Source organism: Poecilia latipinna, unplaced genomic scaffold (assembly GCF_001443285.1).
Source record: "Poecilia latipinna isolate Pla-1442-1.1 unplaced genomic scaffold, P_latipinna-1.0 Scaffold222, whole genome shotgun sequence".
In the NCBI taxonomy this organism is placed as follows: Eukaryota; Metazoa; Chordata; class Actinopteri; order Cyprinodontiformes; family Poeciliidae; genus Poecilia; species Poecilia latipinna.
In genome coordinates, this window is record NW_015112838.1 from 56526 (window position 1) to 78542 (window position 22017).

Below are 22017 nucleotides of genomic sequence, written 5' to 3' on the forward strand. Positions count from 1 at the left end.
AAAAAAAAACATCTTTAGAAGTCTGCATAAAATATTTGGCGTGACAGTGCAGTGTTTTAACATTATCTGTTGCACAAGGCAAAACAAAATGTATTTCTGAAGGGCCACGGTGAACGAAAAGGTTTCAAATCGGTCCTAATATGTTAAAGTGGCTGTTCTAAATTTTGCCCGACTAAATTGCACAGAGGTGGTGAATCAATCAGGAACAACTTTGTTGTGCATGAATTAAATCCCTCAGAGCTCTGAGATATCATGTCTCTCACTGTGCGTTTCATTCGATTTCCTCTAAAAAAAAAAAAAAAAACGATTAGTTTTTATTTTACAGACGACTGAGAAGAAGAGGATTAAATAACATTTGAAGGCCTGTCTGTTTTGTGCTTCGGTTATTAATTTTTCTGTATAATAGTTTTTCTTTCTTTTTTTTTTTCTTTTTTTTACCAGTTTTTTAACCTTACTGCTTGGCATTACAAATTGTACTTTTATTTTTTTTTTCTTTTGTGAAACAATGTTCCATCAACAGCATTTTATCTGTAACATTATGTCGTTTTCACAGGAACTCATTAAAAGAAGCCTAATCATGCAAATAGATTCAATTATTGCTGCGAGTCTTGTGCTACTGACATGGCTAAACAATGGGTTTATTGAGCGATAGAGTTTCAGACAAGCATAGATTAGATGGCAGGTGTTGACAGGGAAGCTCTGTCACTTTGAATTTTGCAGTCTCTGAGCCTGAGCGTGTACGTGAGCATCCTAACCTGAAAACGAAAACGTGTGACTTCTGTATACGAGTCAAGCAAAGCGGAGCGAGCCAATATTTGACCTGGACGCTTTTAAAACGACGCAACAGCGGAAAAGTGTGACACTTTTCAAATAAATAAATAAATAAATAAATAACGAGGAGAGGAGCTTGTGCACAGACACCCTTAGGGAGTCAAAATTTGCATCGTATCAAAAGTAGGTAGCATCTTGAATAACATCAATTGTTTTGTGTTCCTTTGACAGGATTAATAGAAAGCTGTCACACTTATCTGATCAGGAGCAAAGACGCCACATAGACGGGCCTGCTTCAATAAAAGGCATTGAAATGCAACATTTCAGCAGGATGAAATCTCACACAGACAGCATTGTAGTAATTGGCTAAAGAGGTTTACGCGAACGGACCAAGGCATGCGCGCACACGAACTGGCACGCTCAAACACATAAATACGTAGGGAGAGTGCCCTCAGACTCCAGAGACTTCTGGACTGAATCCACAATTCACTCAATACGTCGCGGAAGGGCTGAATGTTAACTGCCTTTCCTTTTACTGCAAAAAGGTTCACTGACAATAGATGGGCCTCGGAGTTAAATATCAGAAAGGTCAGGATGTGGAAAGAGACTTTGTGAAATGTTGCGGCCTTGACAATTCAGAGCAGTTATATTCAGTCTCTAATCCTCAGGTGGCCACTTCTCTCTCTGCCTAGATTTGTTTCTCGCATTTAGTGTCTCGCTCTTCTCCTTCCCTCTCTGTATGACTGCCTTTCCAGTCTGTCTGTCCTTCTCCATCTCGCACAATCTGTCTGCCGGTGCAGAGGTTAAGGAACAGCTTGGGAAGGACACATGAGAGAGAATGATGGAGAATGCAGCTAAAAGGTTAAGGATGCTGTAAACCTGCGGTAAAGGACAGCCAAAACTCACACTGCGCCACAGTTGATTCCAACATAAAAGGAAAGAAAATTCCTAATATGTGTAAAGAATGCAACAGGAAACGAGCCGAACAATTGTCAAAGGCAGACGCGCGAAAGGTTGCACACATACAAGGTTGAATTTTTAGTAAGGCGTGATTACAAAATATGCAAGAGTCTTGCTTAGAAAATGTTTAATGTGAAAAAAAAAAAAAAAAGTTCTGATGAGATCTTAAAGATGTATGCAAAGCATTATTTCAGAAATAGGGCTTATGTATTTTTACATATTTTTTTTGAAAAAAAGAAATATTTCTGATGGAAAGCCTGGGCAGTCATGGTGAGGAATTTAAAGTCACCATAACCCCAAGTAATTTGGTGCTGAAATCTACAACTTTTCCATCAAACGGAGGAAATTGTTTTAGCACCTTTTAACAAGGAGCAAGAGAAGGTGATGTAAGGAGGATATTTTCCTCTCATTTTCATTTTTTATTTTTTGCTTCCCGATGCCAGTAGCTAACTGAAATAAGATTCCTTGAAAGCACTTTCATATTGTTTACATGGAATTAGAGAAATTCGACTTTTCAGACACAATTTCCCGCAGAAGAAAATCTAATTATGCTCAGGAAAGCAATGGAGCGCCAGCCGTCACTCTTGGATAAAACGCTGCTAGCTGCACTTGCTAGGCGCAGTCGTCAAGCTACGAGCCAGACGACTGTGCATAGCATTATGACAGAACGTTTCTGTCATAATTCCTACAAGTTTTGAGTCCTTCAAATGGTTATCCAGAGGATGTGTTGGAATGACTGGAGTTTCTCTGACTGTGTTTTATACATTATGGTAGCACCTCCCCTCCCCTGCATGTTGACACGCTCTGACAATCAGCTGGCTAGAAGAAAGTCTATTTCATTTTCCTTGTCTCACAAGAAAGAAAAAAAATTGTGTTCTTTAGAAAATGTTTTGGTCACAAAACACAGAGAATCACGGTGTAGAAACTTACTTGGTAATTCTATGATTTGAATATCGACTGAGCAGCAGATTTCAAGCTGACCAGAAAACTATTAACCAATTTTTATCAGGTGTTTGTACTTGTCTTACCCTAAATTTTTTTTCTAGATTTTTGCTTAAGTCTATATTACAAAGTCAACATAACAATGAATAAATGTAATTATAGATTATGATATCAAAACTTTACAAATCAATATCGTTTTTTAGCTGCAATAAAAAAATAATTGTTTATCGGTTTTAAATAAAAGCAATAAGATCATGTTGCATATTTTGGTTGCAAAGATTATCTAAATGCCATTAAGCTGCTGTATTTTTACATATAATCGTCTCTTATTATGTCGATCTCTTACCGACACATGATTATTAAGAAGTCACTCTGAGTGACATGTTCCAGTGTTTTCCTCTCTGAACGAGCTTTAGGACTTCTCGGGCTGCTTCTGCTGTACCTTTAACACTTGGGGAAAAACAAAAAGAAAAACAGACTGACAGGGCTGACTGGAAGCTGGACAGCAGCAGCAGCAGAAGGTTCTCAAAAAGGCTGAACAGGAACTTCCTGCTGTGGTCACATCTTGCATCTTAAGTGAATATTATTGGATTTGCTATTTTATAAATCAGTTTTCCTTCTGTGGTGCTAAATGGTCAAAAACAACAATTTCATGTACTCATAGGAAGAAAAGTCCATAAGGATAATGTTTGTGTTGATTTTATGGTGAATCTGCTTTGCTGTCAAGTCAGAGAAGCTGTTTTTTCTTTTGTTCCTGCTTCACTGGAAAGTTTTTAGCCCCTGTCTGCTTGGCGTACAGATTTCCTCGGCAGGACTCCGGGAGTGGCCCATCCTTCCCTGAGGCGAGTCTGAGTCGGCCAACCAATGGGATTAGCATGGTGTGTTACTGTTTGCCATGGCCCTCGTGCAGTCTAACCGGGACTGGAGGCTCCTCTGTAGATTTCCCAGCTCTCTAACAACTGGAGGTCATGGGGAAAGTGGAAAGAATGTCCAGTGTTTCTGCTGGGGTAGTTAATCTACAGGTTTGGCAGCTGGCTGGACCATTCAGCACTGGCATGGAGCTGCTTAAAAAAAAAACAAAAAAACATGGCAGCTTGCAGCCTATGAGAGAGCTGCATGGGAATGATAGCTGGACGCTCCGAGTCGAGCCAAAACCTAAAACAAGATTTTATGTTTCAAAATAGACCCGTGATACGGGATAAATTTAGAAATGAGGAAGGTTGATCTTAGAGTGTCATCCAAAATATAGTGCAGCTCGGAGAATAAGTGACTTTGTAGAAGATTTTCCAAGCTAACGACAAAAACTAAGATGAGTCTTGAGTTAAAAATGATGCACTATTTGTACATTGTATGCACCCAGAACACAATTGTATGTGATTTTCAGAATTACCCCTAAGTGGAGTTCTCATCAAAAAGGATGTGTTTGTGGTAATCAGCTTTAAAGTTTGACAAACAATTTAACAGACAACTGTAAATCTTTCACAGATAAAGACGGTGCAACTCTGGGTTTTTCCTCTCCTCGGACAAAATATTGGCCCATCTCAAACCATATCTGGCACTCTCAGCCGAACAGTGCTTAGCTGTGTCCCTGCACATCATTACCCGCCCTCCTCACTCCATTCACTCTAAACTCAGGGTAGGAAAAATGACTGAGTGATATGACCAAGGCTCCAGCGTCCCCACAGCTCTGTCACTGCTCTTTGCTCGGAGCACTTAGTGAAAAAGGCCCCTTCAAAGGGACAGAGTTTGGAGGGGGGCCAGTGGCGCTGATGCTGCACATTAGATCACCTGACCTCAGGCGCTGCTTCTCAGGACATCTGTTTAGGTGATGCGGTGCTGGTCTTGTAAAAGACAGAAGATAGTAGCTGTGTGAATGACATGTTTGGCTGTGTGATCATCAAAATTATTTGTGGACTGAAGAAAAATGCTCTCTTTGCGTCTGTTATATGGAAATTAGTTGCAAAAAGTTCAGCTCCACTGGTATGAAACTTTTTTTTTTGTTTTTTTGCTTTAAGTATTGTATTATTGCATAATATATTATTGCATCATTCTTTTTGTTACTGAGCCCATCTTTGATCTTTTTTCAGGGTTTCCTTCGGGGTAATGGGTGACAATAAGCCTAATCTTTAATATCCAAGAATCCAAGGGCTTTCTAAGAGGAAATTAAAAAAAAAAGCTCAGCAGAGTTTTGGGGTTGATCATAAGAATAAGCATTTAAAATATGTATATCACTACTGAACATGCACAGCGTGTATGACTCTGATTCATTAAGCAGGTTAACACCAAATGCTTCGCAAATAAAATCCGTCTTCAGATCGGTGGCAAATTAATGGGAAGTCTAAGTCTTGACAACATACTGCTGGCTCAATAGTATTCAAGGCTCTTGAATGTTTTCACATTTTCTCACGTGAACGTAAATTATCAGCTGGATTCAGGTTTGGACTTTGAATAGGCCACTCTAGCATACAAATATGCTTTTCTCCAACCATACATAATCTAAAAGGTTGGATTTTGGTCTCACCTGACTAGACCAAAATTGTGGCTTAGCAACATCAGCTACATATTCTTGGCCATTTTCCAGTAAGGCATTTGAAACTTAATGATCAAAATATTGAAATTATGTTTGTTTGTTTTTTGTTTTTTTTTACTTCACAATTAGGTGCTAATTGTTGTAACATTGTAAAAACATTCAAAGGGTTTGAACACTTTTCCAAGGTAATGTAATAGAGCGATCACCTTGTACTCTTTTATTGATGATTTCTATGCTAACGCCTCACTCAGTGAAACACCCACAGGGAATAAGGTTCCACTAAAGGTTTTATAAACACCAGTAAAAACGAAATCACTACTCTTCGACTCTTGAACATTGCAGTTTTGTAAAACACACCTCAAAATGGCATCGCTGTAGTTAAGGGCACATGATTTCTACATTTAAGAAGTGACTGAGTCATTAACCAATTAAGACTTTGCTGCACAGACTTGTGGCTGTCATGACAACTTGAATTGAGATCCGAACTTCGTCACGACAAACATTCTTCACCAATCAGGAGGCAACATTTCCACATAGCAGTAGACAGACCAACTTTGTAGTTAGGATCTCGCTCGTTTAAAAATTTGCACCAGGATTTTTCGACCAGAATAAGATCTGGATAAGATCNTCATAACCTTGGCTAATACAATCATATAGTTTCTTTACATTATTGAGAGGTTTTAAAATACTTTTGTGCGTTTCAAACTACACCCGATTTCTCATGTCATTCCTGTATTGAAAGAAGACCCATTTCTATTTGCCTTTTTTTTTTCACAAAACCGAAATGTTCAAACGTAAATGAAATTGATTTGTCTTAGATGTGTGAAATTAAAGCAACTGATTTCACACGTCTATGAAAGTCCTGCAAGATAGTGTTTACATTTTTTTTTTTTTTTTTTGGCAGAGACTGAAATTTCACTCACATTGAGCATCTTTTGGAATCAGTAAGTTTCCCAGTCTCTCCTCTAATAAAACACAGAATGAAGGAACATCTTGGAAAAACTCCAATTCCACTTTTTCTATAAAGTCCAATAGATCTTTTAATTTTCACAAAGATTAAAGCTTGCATTTTTGATAAGCACATTATGCTATTATTATCTTAATTTGTCACCTCTATGTATTTGCAAACACACTCTCACATGCAAAATTTCCACATTAAATCGAATTACAACAAATTTGCCACAGGCCAAAAAAAAATTAGCTTTTCTTATGAAAAATACAACAATATTACAAACTTAGATTGTCATCAGCAAAAAAAAAAATCTATGGAGTTAATAACATACCAAAATAGTGACATAGAAAACTTTTGATAAACCATTTTCTCATTACCATACACATGAAAGATAATTGAAAATTTCTAACTGGAAGGGAAATATTAAATAGATATTTCTGCGTATATTCCACATCTGGGACTAATTCAGAAGCAGGAGCGCCTGAAGGGCCAGTCTGTCTCTGACAAAATTGGTTTACCAAAGCAGAATGAAGGAATGAAGTGGGCACCGTGAGGGCAGTAGCTGCCTTCTGCCTCTGTGGAAATCACTGGCAAAGGTCTCCCAGTTGAAAGTGAATCTTTGCAGTGGCACAAAATACGCTCAGGATCTTAATGTAAAGCATACATGTTGCCTTCAGGCACTGGCAGAAAATTATCCCTCTGCGGTTACTAGCGATAACTTAAGCTATTACCAGTGAAAAAAAAAGGGCTGTTTCTCTGTGGCTGTGTGTAAGAAACCACCTTATGCATAGATTAATGTTCCGATTGCGCCGAGAAAGAATTTTGAATGTTAGTTCATATTAGCTCAATGTTTAAGGCTCCAATTCTTCCAGTTGAAATATTTGACAAATGACTCAAACCCAGCACTTGTGCTTCTGAATTAACAACAGCTGCATTTCACCTAAAGGGGGAAATCTGAACGATTTGAAGAGGGGTTCTGTGCAAGAGCTACCAATAATGATAAAGAACAAACAAGTTTTGTTGCAGTCAGATCCAGTAACAGATATCCAATTTATAAAAGTAAAAACCGCAAACCAGTGCTACGATAGTGTGCTGTAAACTTCTACACGTCTTTCATCCAATCGTAACTTAGTTCTTTTCTCAGCCAGAACAGCATTAATGTTACCTAAAAGTTGTGTTGCGAGGCCTCTGGTTGTTTCAGTCTGCTCGCTCAGCCGAGGCAACTGCAAGCCAGTAAAACTGAGGGACTACGACATTTTTCTGGCGTGATAATATCTGTTTCAGCTAGAGCAGACCGAGGAAGAAATGTTGGCTCTAGAGACAGAACGCAGGAGCAGAGCGAAGAGAAAACGAGAACTCCAGCGAGAACACAATCTACCTGCCGGTGCGGATGAAACGACTGTATTCTGCTGCCATCACATCCCGACTGCTGTTTCTGCCATGAAGGGAACTTGGCAAGGACATTGACTTCACGGTCTATCCAGCAAGGATGTCAGTTTGACAAAGCCTAGGTTTGTATCGCAACATCCAGACTTCCTTTGTGTTCCTAGATTCTGGTGTTTTAATAAGCTTCTTGGATTTTTCAGAGGATTAATTGAAAGAAACATCCAACACCAGAGGGGATGGTCCAAAAGTTAGCTTCACAGCTTCACTGGACTTAAATTTGGGAGAAATTTGATTCTCAGCCGATGTGATAATCAGGTAGTTTGCTATCAAGTCACTTTCGCCCAGCTACGCACGATGAGAGTGGCAGAATAAATTACAGCTTTTCATTTGTTTAGTTTGAATACAGTTGCTAAAACATGAATTAATTACGTTTCAACCTATAGTGGATGTGACTTTAAATTTTCTACTGATTGTTCGAGTAGGAACCTTTGTGCAATTTTTGTTCAATTTTTCCGACTTTGCACCACTCCCCTGCATTGAACTTCCACTTCAGGTAAAGCTATAATAGCCGGTAGCTACTTCACAGTACCCCACTTCATAAAAAGTTACATTTTCAAAATAAACTTCCCAAAACGTCACAAATTAAAATGTACACATTCTCAACCCAGTGTTTATTTAGGGACCATATTTCTCAACTCTTGGCTCACATTCACACATCGAGACAAAAGACAAACACAACTTACGCACACTGACATACACAAACTGGAATCAAGCACTTACTCAACCCTCACACTTATGTCAAGGTTGATTTGAGTCACAAGGCCCACATTTTTCCCAATTAGCACTTTGATTTTGGAGTTGGTAGATGGTGATAGGAAGCATGAATCACTCTCTTCACTCTTTCATTTCCTTCCCTTTCGTTCCATGTTGCTTTCTTTTTTTTGTTGTTTTTACATACCTCCTTTTCTACATATTTTCTTGTTGGGTTTCCTCGCACATTCCTTGGATATTCTTTTGACTGTAAAATGAATGGAAAAACTACAAAATAACAGAGCGCTCTGGAACAGAACCCAGGTGACATGCAACAGCTGAGACTCGTATTCTCCCTTTTTTTTCCCCCTCCTCCCACCCTCACTAGACTTTTATATCAACGACAAGAACAACAGAGGTCCTGTTGAAAAAAAAAAAAAAAGTAACTGGGGTGTTGCTGCAGAAATATTCTGAAATGGTGGAATGAATTTGCTGCACCTTGGGACAAAAGAAGCCCATATTCACATGCACTTCTATTTAAGACCCATTACAGCCACACAGAGGACAGGCTGGTTAAACTTTCCGAAACTTTTCTGCCGTTTTTGGCATTGCCCATTAGATTTATGTGAAATTTTTCTGTATGGCTCTCCTTTAAGTGGTGAGTAGTGAATACCGTTTAAGGAGTCAATATCCACAAATAATAATGATAAAAATAAAAATGCTTTTTGTGCATCCTAATATTCTACTTTTTCTGCTTAATAGGAAGCAAACTGGACAAAGGAAGGAGAGTAAAGGGTCTTACATAGATCAGGCTGATGCCACAGGCTTCTCATGTACCAGACAGAATATTTCACCAACCCTACAGAAGATCATTCACTTATGAGGCAGGCTACTATATAGGTCATATCCCCAGAACAAGTCAAGACAGTGAGGGCAAAGAAAAGGTGCATCGAGTATTTCCAATCCGTCTCTTGGATTAAATTTGCTTTTCTTTCATGTTTAGTCATATTGAGGAGTCATTTAGTTGTCAAAAGAGGAACTTCTAACATTGGCATGGAAGGGGAGAGTTGATGAAAAGACTAAGAGGAAGATCTAATCAAGATGGAAGGCTGAGCTAATGAACACGTACACAGCATGCGCCAGACAACAGGTCATGCTCTGCTCGAAAAGGAACAAAAAGGTGACACAGAGTTTCTGAGATAGGACAGGAGGAGTGGGAAGCAGAGACAGGAGAAAAGAGGAGGACAGTTTTGGATTTCATACTCGACACACTCACCATCCTCCGTTGGAACATAGATGTTTAGGTAAAGACAGTCTTCGTGCTGATCCTGTATGTACGTGGTAACTATATCCAGGTTAAAGGTGAACCATATTGGCATCATGATCTCTGGCACTGCATTGTGAATATTCTGGGGGCAGACGGGGGCGAAGTGGGTGGCGTTTTTGATCCCCGACCAGGAAGAAGGCGGCTCTGGGGGCATGAAGCGCTTCTCTCCCACGGGCGGAGCCGCGTAGGGGACCCCCAGGTACTGGTCGACGGGCCCCAGGATCTCACTCGGTAGGGGCACCCTCACCCCGCGGAGCTTCCCGTACTGCGTGTTCACGGTGGGGTGGTAGTTCTGACCTCGCAGGGCCGCGAAGCACCAGCAGAAGCTTAAAACCCACAAGGACACGCTGAAATTGGTGCAACTGTGGACGCCGCGCCAGTTCTGCAAGGGGAAACGATTTCTCCTCGGACAAAGCCACATGATCCCTGTGAGCGAGAGCGAGCGTAGGTGACCAACATACAAGCCGGGGCACGCCCTTCAGCAAACACTCAGGCTTGCCGCTAACCCCTGTAATCCAGCCTCCGGAGGGACAGTCATCAGCTGTGATATAGAAGCCCACCAGCTTAGAAATGATGAGAAACAGCCGCAGATATGCAGGTCCTCACTCACTCGCCTCCCAGTGCGCTCGTCAGATCTTCCAGCCGGCGCTGCAAAGGGAAGAGGACAGGAAAATTAGTGCAAGTTCCCTGACAACCTACCATTTTTAGCCAGTCATTATTATTGACTCTGGGAGTCCTTTTCTGTCATGGTATTAAACAGTTCACACAAACATGGCGTGGCTCTTAGTGCTATCATCAATCCATAATATAATTAAGTGTGGTGCAACCTGCCAGGCTGAGGCCTGAGGATGCTCATAAGACAACTGGTATGGGGAAAGGCATTAACTGTCAGCAGGTAATTATCCTTCACTTTATACCAAGCCAATTATATTGCTGTGCATAGTTATACCCTTTGAACTTTTCCATCATCTGCCACCTCACCACAACAAACGTCAATGCATTTAATTGGAGTTTAATGTGATACATTCACAAAACGAAGAACATATGAGTATAATGGCAATTGTGAATGTTTTTTAGTTAAACAAAAGGAAAAAAAATACAAATCTGAAACGTTTTAGCATGCATTAACCCTTTTTTACTCAATAGGGGTCAAAAGAAATTTGAGTCATCAACGCCTTGAAATTGGGCCTTTAAAAGCTCCTGCTCCGTCTGAAACTCTGTCTTCAGGAAGTCATCACAGCAGCGCTCCTCTATTGACCCTTCAAAAATGTTTTCACCAGCGTTTCACTGAGAAGTAGCTCCTATAATGAGCTCAGCAGATCCACAGTTCCACCAGGTGTTTGCTAATTGCTGCTGGCTAGTCTGTAGGACTTGACCGGGAGAGTAGCGCGAAGGGCTGCTCTGTGATACACAAGCTTGGAAACTGCAGGTCTGAGGAGGAGCCTAGTCCTTAAGGCCGTACTCGGTGACGAGCTGAATAGTCGGAGATAAAAGGATTTCTGAAACACGCATGCAAGATTCAAAGTAACATTGCACGTTTTTGTTGAGGGAATAACTTCAAAATATGTTGTAAAGCTCAAAAGAGTTGATTTTATATAATACTGCCCCTCTGACAGTATGTGCTTAAATCCTGAAGTGTGAACCAATCACTGAAGACTAATAACATAAAGTTTAATGTCCTGTGTAATGACACAGAGGCTATAATTTCTTCATTTTCCTTTTAATTTTTTGTACAAAAGAGGATAATGGAAATGACATTTTACCCCTCTGGTTTGCTCTCACAGGTGATCACGCTATGGGAAGAACGCAGGATGGGGCATCTAGCTGCAGGCAGCAAGGCTACCTTTGGTGAACGCGTTGTACTGTAAATGCTAATCAACAGTCCCGTGGTGCAAGCTGTGGTGCCAGGACTAACAGATTCCCACACTTGCTGATCAATTTTCAATTTCTATGGCTTAGGGTCCCCCTCAGACTTGCGTGCCTACTGCCGAGTTCACTCTAATAAACCACAGAGAAGAAAAGCCAGCATTTAGAAGGGGATATTGCATTCCAAAATGACTGTGTAAATGATTTATAATGTATCAACAGCCGTTGCAGGGCACGCAACCAGTGAGAGAAAAGCAATCCTGACGTCCCTGAAGGTGCTGTTATCGCTGCAGCAGCGCGTTGCCAGATTACCTACTGGTGGCATACACTCTCTCAGCTTTAGATAAAAGAGCCCTCATTTTATTTACAATACATACATATATTTTGTTAGTGCTGTAGATGGTTCCACCTGCTCCGAAACCTCTGCAAATGGAATATTTGCCGTGGACAATACGGCTTAGAGAAGCCGACAAAACCAGCACCTGCTATGTTATAATACATGAAAAGCCATCCATATCCAATCTGGGGACTACAAGGCATGAATTGCTGGGGGCAAAGGGCTGACAAAGCCTTCAAAATGCTAGAGAAGTCATACTGACAAAGTGCCTCCCCGGCTCAGTGGGATTCCTGTCGCAGAGCCAAAAAACAGACTTGTAGACTTTAGTGTCGTATCCTTGTGTTCAAAGGATTATGCACTAAAGCAACGGAAACATTTAATTCCTGCTTATGTGTCTGTACAATACTCGAATATGAAATAATGCAGAATCCCAGCACTTGTAGGGAACGCCGTTCAATATGAAAAGATCTTTGAAAAAAAAAAAGAAGCGAAATAGCACCTAGCAAACATCTGCAACAGTCTATCAGTAAATATTACCATCATAAACAGTAAAGACTCATATTTTTTAAATAATTATTTACCAGGGTTGGACAATATCTGGGAAATATTTAGCTGTGATAGTACAGCTAAAATAGCAATGACAAAATTGAATATGATTAACCCACATTTTCTTATTTCTTTCCTTTTTTTCTCAGTTACGCAGCGTACACACCGCTTTGCACGAGATTTAGATCCTCCGTAATGAAGGGCAGGTTGAGTGCGTCTAACTTGCACACATATATTATTTAAATCCATTCCTTTGCGATTGCAATTTGACACACACTGTTACTGGGATACCAACTGTGACTTGATGTATTTTGCAACTAAATTGTTCGTACCTGCCAATTTAAATCAAAACAACGCATTTAGGTAAAAAAGAAAACAAGTCTTTCAAAGCACTCCAAGTGAAATTGAAATTGCTCATTAGTGAATCGTTACCCACCACGTGTGGCCATTTTGTCCCTCTTGTGTTAAAGTGTGTTATTGGAGAAAAAAAAAAAACGGTCTATATAGAAATAGAAAGGTTTAGAAAAAAATAATCTTACAGTACATTTGTATTTATCCTGTTAAAACCAGATATTTACACCGTGTGAATACACATGTAACCTTTCTTTCTTTTCAGATTGAAAACTGAACCATTCCTGCAGTCAGTTTGGATTAGCAAATCGTTCTCTATTTGCTAAAGACTGTAATGCTGAGAAAGATGCTTTTCTTAGAGTACAAGTAGACCTAATTCTTAAAATTGTCATATGTGAAAACAAACAAACATTGTTTTGGGGCATCCAGAACAGATTTCTGTGGTCTACCTTCTATGGTTTTTGCCGATTCTTCTGAACCTTTTATGTTAAGCTGGTTTGATCCCCGTCATCTAGATTACATTCCCTGTCACAAAATCCCACTGCTTCTTTTAAAAATACACTATCAAAGCAGATTATGCAACAATTAAAAAAGTACGATCAAAACAGTGTGAATATCAGCCAACAGCCCCGACTTTTTATCGACGGAAAGTGCTAAGACTCTATATGAAAGGAAAATTTAGATAAAAAGACTCTGAAGCGTGTGAAGCGTAAAAATTTCTGTATGCACGAAGACTGCAAAAATATTTTTGTTATGAATCTGTAAGACGTCTCTCTGTTCCACATTTGTCAAAAAGAAGAGGTGATGCAACGCAGTGGTAAACACACTGCTCTCCAAGCTTTTAGAAACGCAGCTAAAATAATTAAATATATGTTAAATTTTAAAATTATAAGTAATGCGGAACAAACTTCAAGCTTGTAGAACATTTATTTCTTTTCTGTTCTCAATCCAATATAAGGGTGGTATTTTTTATTTTTTTAACTTATCAGCGTCTTCTGAATATCCGTCCATCTGTCCGTTTCATGTATTTAAAGAAGTAAGAAATATTAACATTGTATTTAAATCACAGTGATGATAGTTTCCCAACTCCAGGCAGCTCCTTTAAATCTCGAACCCAACCACATGTTTTAGATTGCCTGAGGAAACAAAACTCTAAAACTAATAAAGCTGTTCTGATTCATATTTCTCACGTACATGCAGTAAAACTAGCAAGAAAAACATAAGAGTGCATCTTGTTGGCAGAGGGTTTTCTGTACCCCCAAACCTGACCCAATTCCTCTTAAAAACGGTTCATACATTCAACTGAAAAACAGTGAGCTCCTTTAAGAGCTGAAATATTACCAGTTATCTCATAAACACACAGTATGTGACATTATATATCTTTATATATATATATATATATATATATATATATATATATATATATATATATATATATATATATATATGCTACTCATATATATATATATGAGTAGCATCGGGACTTTCATTATGATGCTCCACTTGTTATAGCTTATAAAATATATAAGGTGGAAAGAAGTTAAGTGAGCTACCAAAAAGCTGATAGCACCAATGCTGTGTGCTGCATATATCTAGACTAAAAAGTAGGTTCAACATGTATGTTTTGAACTGAGCATTGCCGGAAGATAGATCCCGTGAAACCTGGCGATGTCATCATCGTGCTCTGTGGTTACTCTTCTGCATCTAAGATTAACGCCAAATGGATAAAACTATGAACAATTTCAAACACCCGCCAGCTTTGACTCAAAATAGGTTTCTGCTACAAACATGACGGTATTTTACAGCATCTCTCGTGGTAATGAGATGATAAAGTATGTATTAAATTTGAGAATGTTATCTTTTTGCAATTTCCAGGTTTGGTGGCATTACAATTATTATCCCAGAATGTTGTTTTATTCTGTCAGCAGGCACAATCCTTATTCTTCTGCCTTCAAGCGTCCAGCTTCCTAAAGAGGCTTTATAACTTAGAAACAACATGCTGAGATCAAGGGGTTGAATACAATCCAGCATCCAGCCTTAGTCTGTGACTCTTCTTCTCTCCTCTCTAGTTAACTTGCAAGGAACCCAGTAAGAAAGAGTAAACACTTTATAGTGACATTTGCTCTGCTTCAATTTGAATTAAGGTCAGTCACACGTTATCTGTTATGGGTTCAGCTGGTAAAAGCACCCCATATTGATCCCCCTAAGCAGCAAATACCGCATATCAACCCAAGGCCTTCAAAAGCGTACTGCTAAAAATCCATAAGCATACATATATGCATGCATTTCATGGTCCGTTCCAACTTCACATGAGGCATTTTTTCATGTTTGGATTTCCACACATCAGCAGCATGTGCGTGATAACACTAATTTGACTCACACAAACTACATCGGGTCAAACTTTCTAATCAGGACAGAGCAAGGACGCAGGACATTGTGATGAAGTGTGTGCGTGTGTGTGTGCTTGGAGGACGTGCGGCACAGAGGACTTCATCAGTCTCTTCACAAGCAGCATCTCAGAGGTCCTCTCCGCTTTGATCTCCCTACCTGCTGAAGCACTGCCAAGGGACGAAACGGTGAAAGGGAGAGACTGCATGAGCTCTCCCTCATCATCCCAGATGTATTGATCGTCTCATCACCGTGGCCTTGCAGCCCATAATAAATACAACTGGGGTGATGGAAGTAGGAGGGCGGGGGCTGGGGAGGGAGCTGGCTGGGAGAGGGCAGCAGAGGCGGGCGCTGTGCTGACTCTAAATCAGGTTATTAGCCCTTAATGCAAGATGGCACTCCAACAAGTACATGCCATTAAAGACCCTCCTCCCCAATTCTTCAGTACCTGATTAATGGGACATGTTGAATTCTGCTAGTCCAATTCCTATTCATCATTATTCAAAATGGCCCCACCGGCACAACACTTTCTGATGTCCCCCAACTGATCCCATATGCAGAGGAAAATGCACAGAGTTCATTCTTCTTTGCACACATACTGTTGCGTCGAGTCTTTATTCTCCTACAGCAGAGAGAACTGTGCATTGCAATAAAAAGTCTGAGCACACTGCCAAATGTACTCCTACGCCTCGACATCCCTTAGAGAGAGGCTGAATGGACTTTGATAAAAAAAAAGGAACAAATAAGGGTTTCTGACTAGATGGAGCATCTGACTCTCCACACTGTTATTATAGTAACTACTCCGGAACAAAGACATTCGCAAAGCCGCATTAGTGCTCCGCAACATCGAACTTCAAACGAAGCAAGCTACCCTGACCTGAAAAGGTGTAATCACTGATTACAACGGAATCAGTTGCTGTTACGTTGTTAGCCGGGCAGAATATGCAATTACAGACAGAAAGTATGACGGACACCCTGAAAAAGAAAATCTTTACATTAGCTTGTCACTAGGGGTGCAGAAATTTTGTGATTTTAACGTGCCACAGTGTTTCCTTTTTGTCTGTTTTGCAACTTGCTAACTAGTTGCCATCAACATTTAATGGCAACAAAAGTACAATCTTTATGCTTTTAAATATTGTGTCTTTGCTTAAGACTCTTATTTTGAAGTAAGAAAGAAAACACCTCTTTAGTTGTGTTGTGTTGTGTACTTAATGACATTAGCTTAAAGAAATGAGAAAATAAGATGTTGGAGGTAAGTCAGGTTTTACAACCCAAAGTCATTTAATACTGACCATGATTATGAGAGACCAAATATAAAAAAGATGTTTTAAAAGAAATTGGCTGCTTATTCTCACCTCATGCACATATTAAAATACATAATCCAGAAGGCTGAAGGTCATATAAACAAAGGATGATATTTCAATATGAAACCTGTCTACTTTGATGCCAGGGTAACCCTGATTTAATAAAGTCAGTCATGCAATTAGGGTACCATCTCCAGAGATCCTTTGTGTGAAGCAGAAATGCCCTGGCTTATGTAGTTATCCAGTTTCTTCATTTGTTATGCCTGCAATGCTAAGGCAGGACAGTGTAAAACGCACCAGGAGAAGCAAATGTTCCACATTCATCAATTAAAACAGAAAAAATATTTGTTTATTGGGGATACAAGTTATTGATTAATGAATTAATTTAAAGTTGAATGATCTTAATTTAACTGATAAGTGGCCATTTTCTTTATTTTTTTTCTATCAGCATGATTTTCTCACAAATTAAAGTTACATATATTTATAAAATATAACAAAACAGAAACCTATTAAGTTGACGAATAGAAAACACCCCGAATCCTTAATTCCCCATGAACAGAGATGTAAAGCTATCATTTAAAGACAAGATAACATTTAGGTCTAACATTCAGTCTGTCAGTGGCGAGATGGACACTCGGTTCAGCTACCTTGCTTGTTGCCGCCCGTCTACGCAGATGGTTATGGTTGTTCATGTCAACACTTGGATACATCAACTCACAAAAGCACTCACCATTGCTTTCTCAATCAAGTTACGATTTTTCTGCTTTCCTGTTATCACACCCTCGCTTCTGTAGCACCTCAGTAGTTTTTGTTTTAGAAGTTGATTCTGCTTTGAAATACAACACGGCTGCATGAACTACATTTTAGGCGCCTGTCGAGTATTTATATTTCAATAACGCACAAAATACATTTTGCTTCCCACACCGGACCATATCATTTTCCTGTTCTGGGTTGCCTCGCCATGATTATTTCTTTTACAACTGGCTTTGCTTAAATAAGACCAGCAGCGCCCTCTAATGGACACTGAGGGAAGGTCTGTTTAGGTGAAATAATTTTTTAACCATTGATTGACAATTAATTGTAAATCGATTATTTGTTAACATCCCTCTATCCTGTACTAAGTTTAAATGCTTCCTTGAAGAATAAAGACAGACATGTTATTCCTTTTATAGGAAACATTACAGTGAACCCATGCATCTTTATGCCTCTACTTAGTAATAATGTCACTAAAAGGACTTAAATTTTCTATACTCGATACATATTACAGAAGATGGCTTGTAATTTGTCAAACCTTTAGTCCGGCTAAAATGAAAAAACAAACAGATTTTTAGCTTTTTCAAAAATATTGCTAAAATATTTTCACATTTTTGTGAGGCAAATATGGGGGCAAAACAATTAAAACGTCAAAAAGGAAAGCCAACAATCCAATCTGATGTCATCATGCTCAGTTCTGCTCTCCAAAGACACCAATCCACATCGGGGCGCAGCTTCCATTTTGAATGAAGTGTAGCTTGTGACAAAAATTGCAATCTGCATGTGACTCAGAAATGTGGCAAGCATTTTCCTAAACTGATTGCTCAAAAAAAAAAGTACTTTAAACATATGCTTGAATACAGCGACGTCGGTGATAAATGCACACACAAACCGCACTTTAAGGCTCTCTCTTCTATATAAGCTCCTGAGCTTGATGAACAACAGCGTGCCACATTAAATCAAGGTGATTGGCATGTTTCAGAACCAACATTCACAAAAATGTCAAACCAAACTGCAGCCTCATAAAAGCTCCTGCTGGGAATGAGTGCCACTACAACAGTGAAAAATGAGGGCCTCCTTGTCCTTTCATTTGCTTTTTTCATCAGACACAGGGCCTGTGCAGTCATTATTACTTAAGAGATTTGGCATAAAATTCAAGGACAAAGAAGTAGCAGCATCTGACGGCGAATCGCTGGAACGTTTCTGATGTATTTTTTTTTTTGTACAAGCATATCGGATTTGGTGAGTATTGACTGTGCTGCTGCTTTGCATGCTGATAAGTCATCTCCATCTCAGTCCTTAACCGCTGGATGAAGGATGCCATGAATGTGACTCCTGACCAAATGGACAAGAAAACTCACAGAAGGGACTTTCTCCACTGGTACATTACTGAGAAAAATAAAATTTAACCAGACACCTCAAAGAGGCTCTGATGCAGGGGGATGATGTAAGGAATCGCGTGCATTAGTACAAGTGAGAGCCGAACATTTTGACTTGTCTGCTTGCAACTTCGACATAACTGAGGTTGGACAACAAAGTCACTACGAGGAAAACAAATGGTGGATTCATAAAACTGATTAGTCATGACCTTGTTTACCAGTTCCACAGCAAATGCAGTGACGTAATAAACAAAAAGGCAATAGAGAAAAATGAACAGACTGAAAATATGAAGGTATCTACGTAGCGCCATGAGAGAATAACCTTTTTGTGCACTCCTAGACACTCAAAGTACACAAAAAATGTATAAAAGGCTATAAAAGTGGATTTTCCGTCTTACATTCCCTTTAAATCAAAATTTACAATTAACAACATTTTTGTTCCAATTGCACAAACCTGCTTCTGTTTGTGCAATCCTGACCCTGGATAGTTTTGCATGTCTCTCCTGCACCTGGTACACAAAAGCAGTTGCAGTTTTATTTCATTCCCCTTTGGGGTGAATAAAGTATTTTTGAATTTGAATTTGAATTTGCTGAAAAAAAGAAAAAGTCAGATGCATCTATGCACAACCTTGTCCAATCAAAGCTGTCTCAATGAGCGTATCTCTTCACAATTACAATATTAGGGGACATTTTCTAACATTACAGTTTCAATAAACCGACTTCATAACTGCAAAGCGATTTTCTTGTTTTCAAGTCGTTTGGGATGTTATGCCTGCAATTGTGAAATTAATGGTGGTTGTGCTGGTGACGGGCCCAGCTAAAACCATAATGTTGTCTTTCCAAACAGATGGATGTCCCAGAAGAAATTTCATTTTTTTTTTTTTTTATAATCACCATTTCACCGTAAAATTCTTTCAGCAATTTCACTATGAAGTGTTATTGATTCTACTGTGCAAAAAAATTAAAAAAGTACTTGAGTATTGAGCATGTTTTGACTGTGGTTAGAAAGGTTTTCAATTCAATTCCGTTTTTTAAATCAATTTGGTTGGTATTTGTTTATTTTTACTATTCATTCATTTTTATGGGGGAAATTGTGATTAAAATCAAACTATTACAACATCCAAACTGTTTGTTCAAATAAATAAATTACATTTGAATTTAGTGGTTCCACTGCATTTGCAAAAAAAAAAAAAAAAAGGATGTAGTAGATGTGACTTCTGGGGCTAAAATGTGTGTTTTTTTATGTAACACAGCATGTAGTCTGATTTATCATAGATCAACAACACGCCTAAGATTGAGCAAATCCAGGTAATTGCATCATTATATACAACCTGCATCATACATATTTTATTTATGTATGCTATGATTCATCCAAATGTTGTGTCTTCTGATTGTTTGTATAATGTTTCCACATCTGTAGTGAGACGATTTTTTTTTATTAGATTTAGTGAGGAGGATCCACGCAAGCATAGCAGAGAAAATTCAGGTGATATTTCAAGCTGCTCTTCTCATCTGCTCGGCTATGAGGACAGCACGTATAACATCGCAGCACAAACATCAATTTCTGGCTTACAGTGGAATGGAGGATGGATCTTTTTCAGTCTTCTGGGGTCTTTCTCTAATAAAATTCAGGCAAGTGCAAGGAATCCGAACAGCGGCGGCACAACATTGCTTGTATAAAGCGAATCAGGCTTGAGAACCGTCATCTGAAAACGTAAAACAGCAAGTGTCCCCCCACCCGTCTTGTCTAAATGATGCTGTGAAGACAAGTCGGTCAACCCATCTCCATTTGGACCGATTTTGAGAATATCACTTGGGTTATTTTGAGATTTAATCCTATACTGAACAGCTAAGCTACCAGACTTTAAGAAATCTCATATCCAGTGCATTGAACATTGATCAGAGTGAATCAAACATTTTGGGGGTTTTTTCTAAAGCAAGTATTAACACCTAAAGAACATACAAGGTTGAACTGAGGAGCTAATTGAAATCCGTCTGGTAATTACAACAGGGAGTCGATCTCACAACCGTGGCTCCAAGATCACTGGTATTACATTATAAAGTCCCCTTACACAAGCAATATTGACATTGTTTTCCTACTGGTTCTAATGTTAAGGCGATTGAAAAAGATTGTAGCATAATAGTGGAATAATGAGCGTAATTTACAGTGTAGTGGAGAAGTGAATCTATAGCCTGGCTGACATTTCCTGGCGGAGATGCAGAAAACAAACTCCTGCCCCAACTAGACACGATTCTCCACTGAAGAAAATGGAAACGAGGTCCTCTCTCTGCGCCAGCCCTTTGAAAAGCTCGTCGTCGTTTAGCTGTGCACCAGCTCAAAAAAAAAAAGAAAAACAGCATTGATAAATAATAATCAACACTGTCATTCAACTGCATTTCAATTAACTGTATAAAACAAAACTTAAAATTTAAAAACAAAATTTGCTACCAAATAGAAAAGAAATAAACACATATGCGCCAAATAATCTTCCAGGTATCAAAATGGATCATCAATCCCTTTGTTGCCTCTGGTTAGTGATTTTTAGGTCAAGTAATGAAATGTCACTTTTTAAAAAATTTTTTTATAATGTTTCAAAAGATGTGACCTCCCCCCGTTGTTTTTAAGTTTATATTAACAAAAATGTACAGGGGTTGTAATACTGGTTGTTGCTGATTAAATAATAAGTATTAATAAATCAGAAATAGCCAAAGCCATCAAAAAACAAGGATTAACCAGGAACAGATGTAAAAAAAAAAAAAAAAAAAAATCAATTTTCCAGATTTAAAGTTTTTTTTTGACTGGTGCTGATTTGTCACTTATCTTTTTCTACTTATTAAACTCACCAAAAATAAACATTTTTATTCGATAAACGCAACTTTTTATTCTCTTTCGTGGATATTTGTTCTTTGGAAAAAAAATAAATAAATGCTACTCTACGATAGACCTTTAAAAGGTCTGCAAGAGCTAGTTATGTGCTAAAAGATTTGTGTATGCGCTCAAAGGTGCACGCAAACACCTTTAGCTGCAAGCCCAGATGAGATGAGTCTGTAAGTGGCCTAATACAGTAAATAAGAAACTAATTTAAAGCAAGGAAGATGGTGCTTTTTTGTTAAATCTGAAACTTCAGCTTCATCATTCAGTATGAAAAGCCTCTCCTAATCTTATTCACACAAAGCAGAGATGTGACCCAGATGCTGCCTGTGGATTTAATGAGCTAATAACGCGCCTCAACGTTTGCAGCAGTAATGTGCAAGCTGCAAGATATTCCTCATTCAGGTAAAATATGCTTTTAGGATCTGGACTTGCTGAAGGAACATAAATTAAATGAATGGCTCAGATCTGAATGTATTGCAGCAAGTCATTATACAGCATGGTTGCAACTATGTCACACGCAGGACTTTTGGCAATGCCATCAATTTCTCCCTTGAGAGATCCACTGAAATATTACTTGTACTATTTTAAAACAGTGCTAAA

General features: G+C 38.9%; 1 protein-coding gene across 4 annotated transcripts in view; it reads right to left on the bottom strand.

The window, feature by feature from the left end:
* LOC106947083 (neuroligin-3-like) overlaps nucleotides 1–22017 on the bottom strand; it is a 70606-nt gene that overhangs the window by 20490 nt on the left and 28099 nt on the right. For 2 of the 4 annotated variants that reach the window (XM_015031872.1, XM_015031873.1), the window contains exons 2-3: nucleotides 9568–10266; nucleotides 8500–8559 (exon numbers count right to left, since the gene is read on the bottom strand). In XM_015031872.1, the coding sequence (XP_014887358.1) occupies nucleotides 8500–8559; nucleotides 9568–10039 (532 nt within the window). In that variant the 5' untranslated portion in view covers nucleotides 10040–10266. The remainder of the gene's footprint in view (nucleotides 1–8499; nucleotides 8560–9567; nucleotides 10267–22017) is intronic. The other 2 variants (XM_015031874.1, XM_015031875.1) reach the window with 1 other exon arrangement.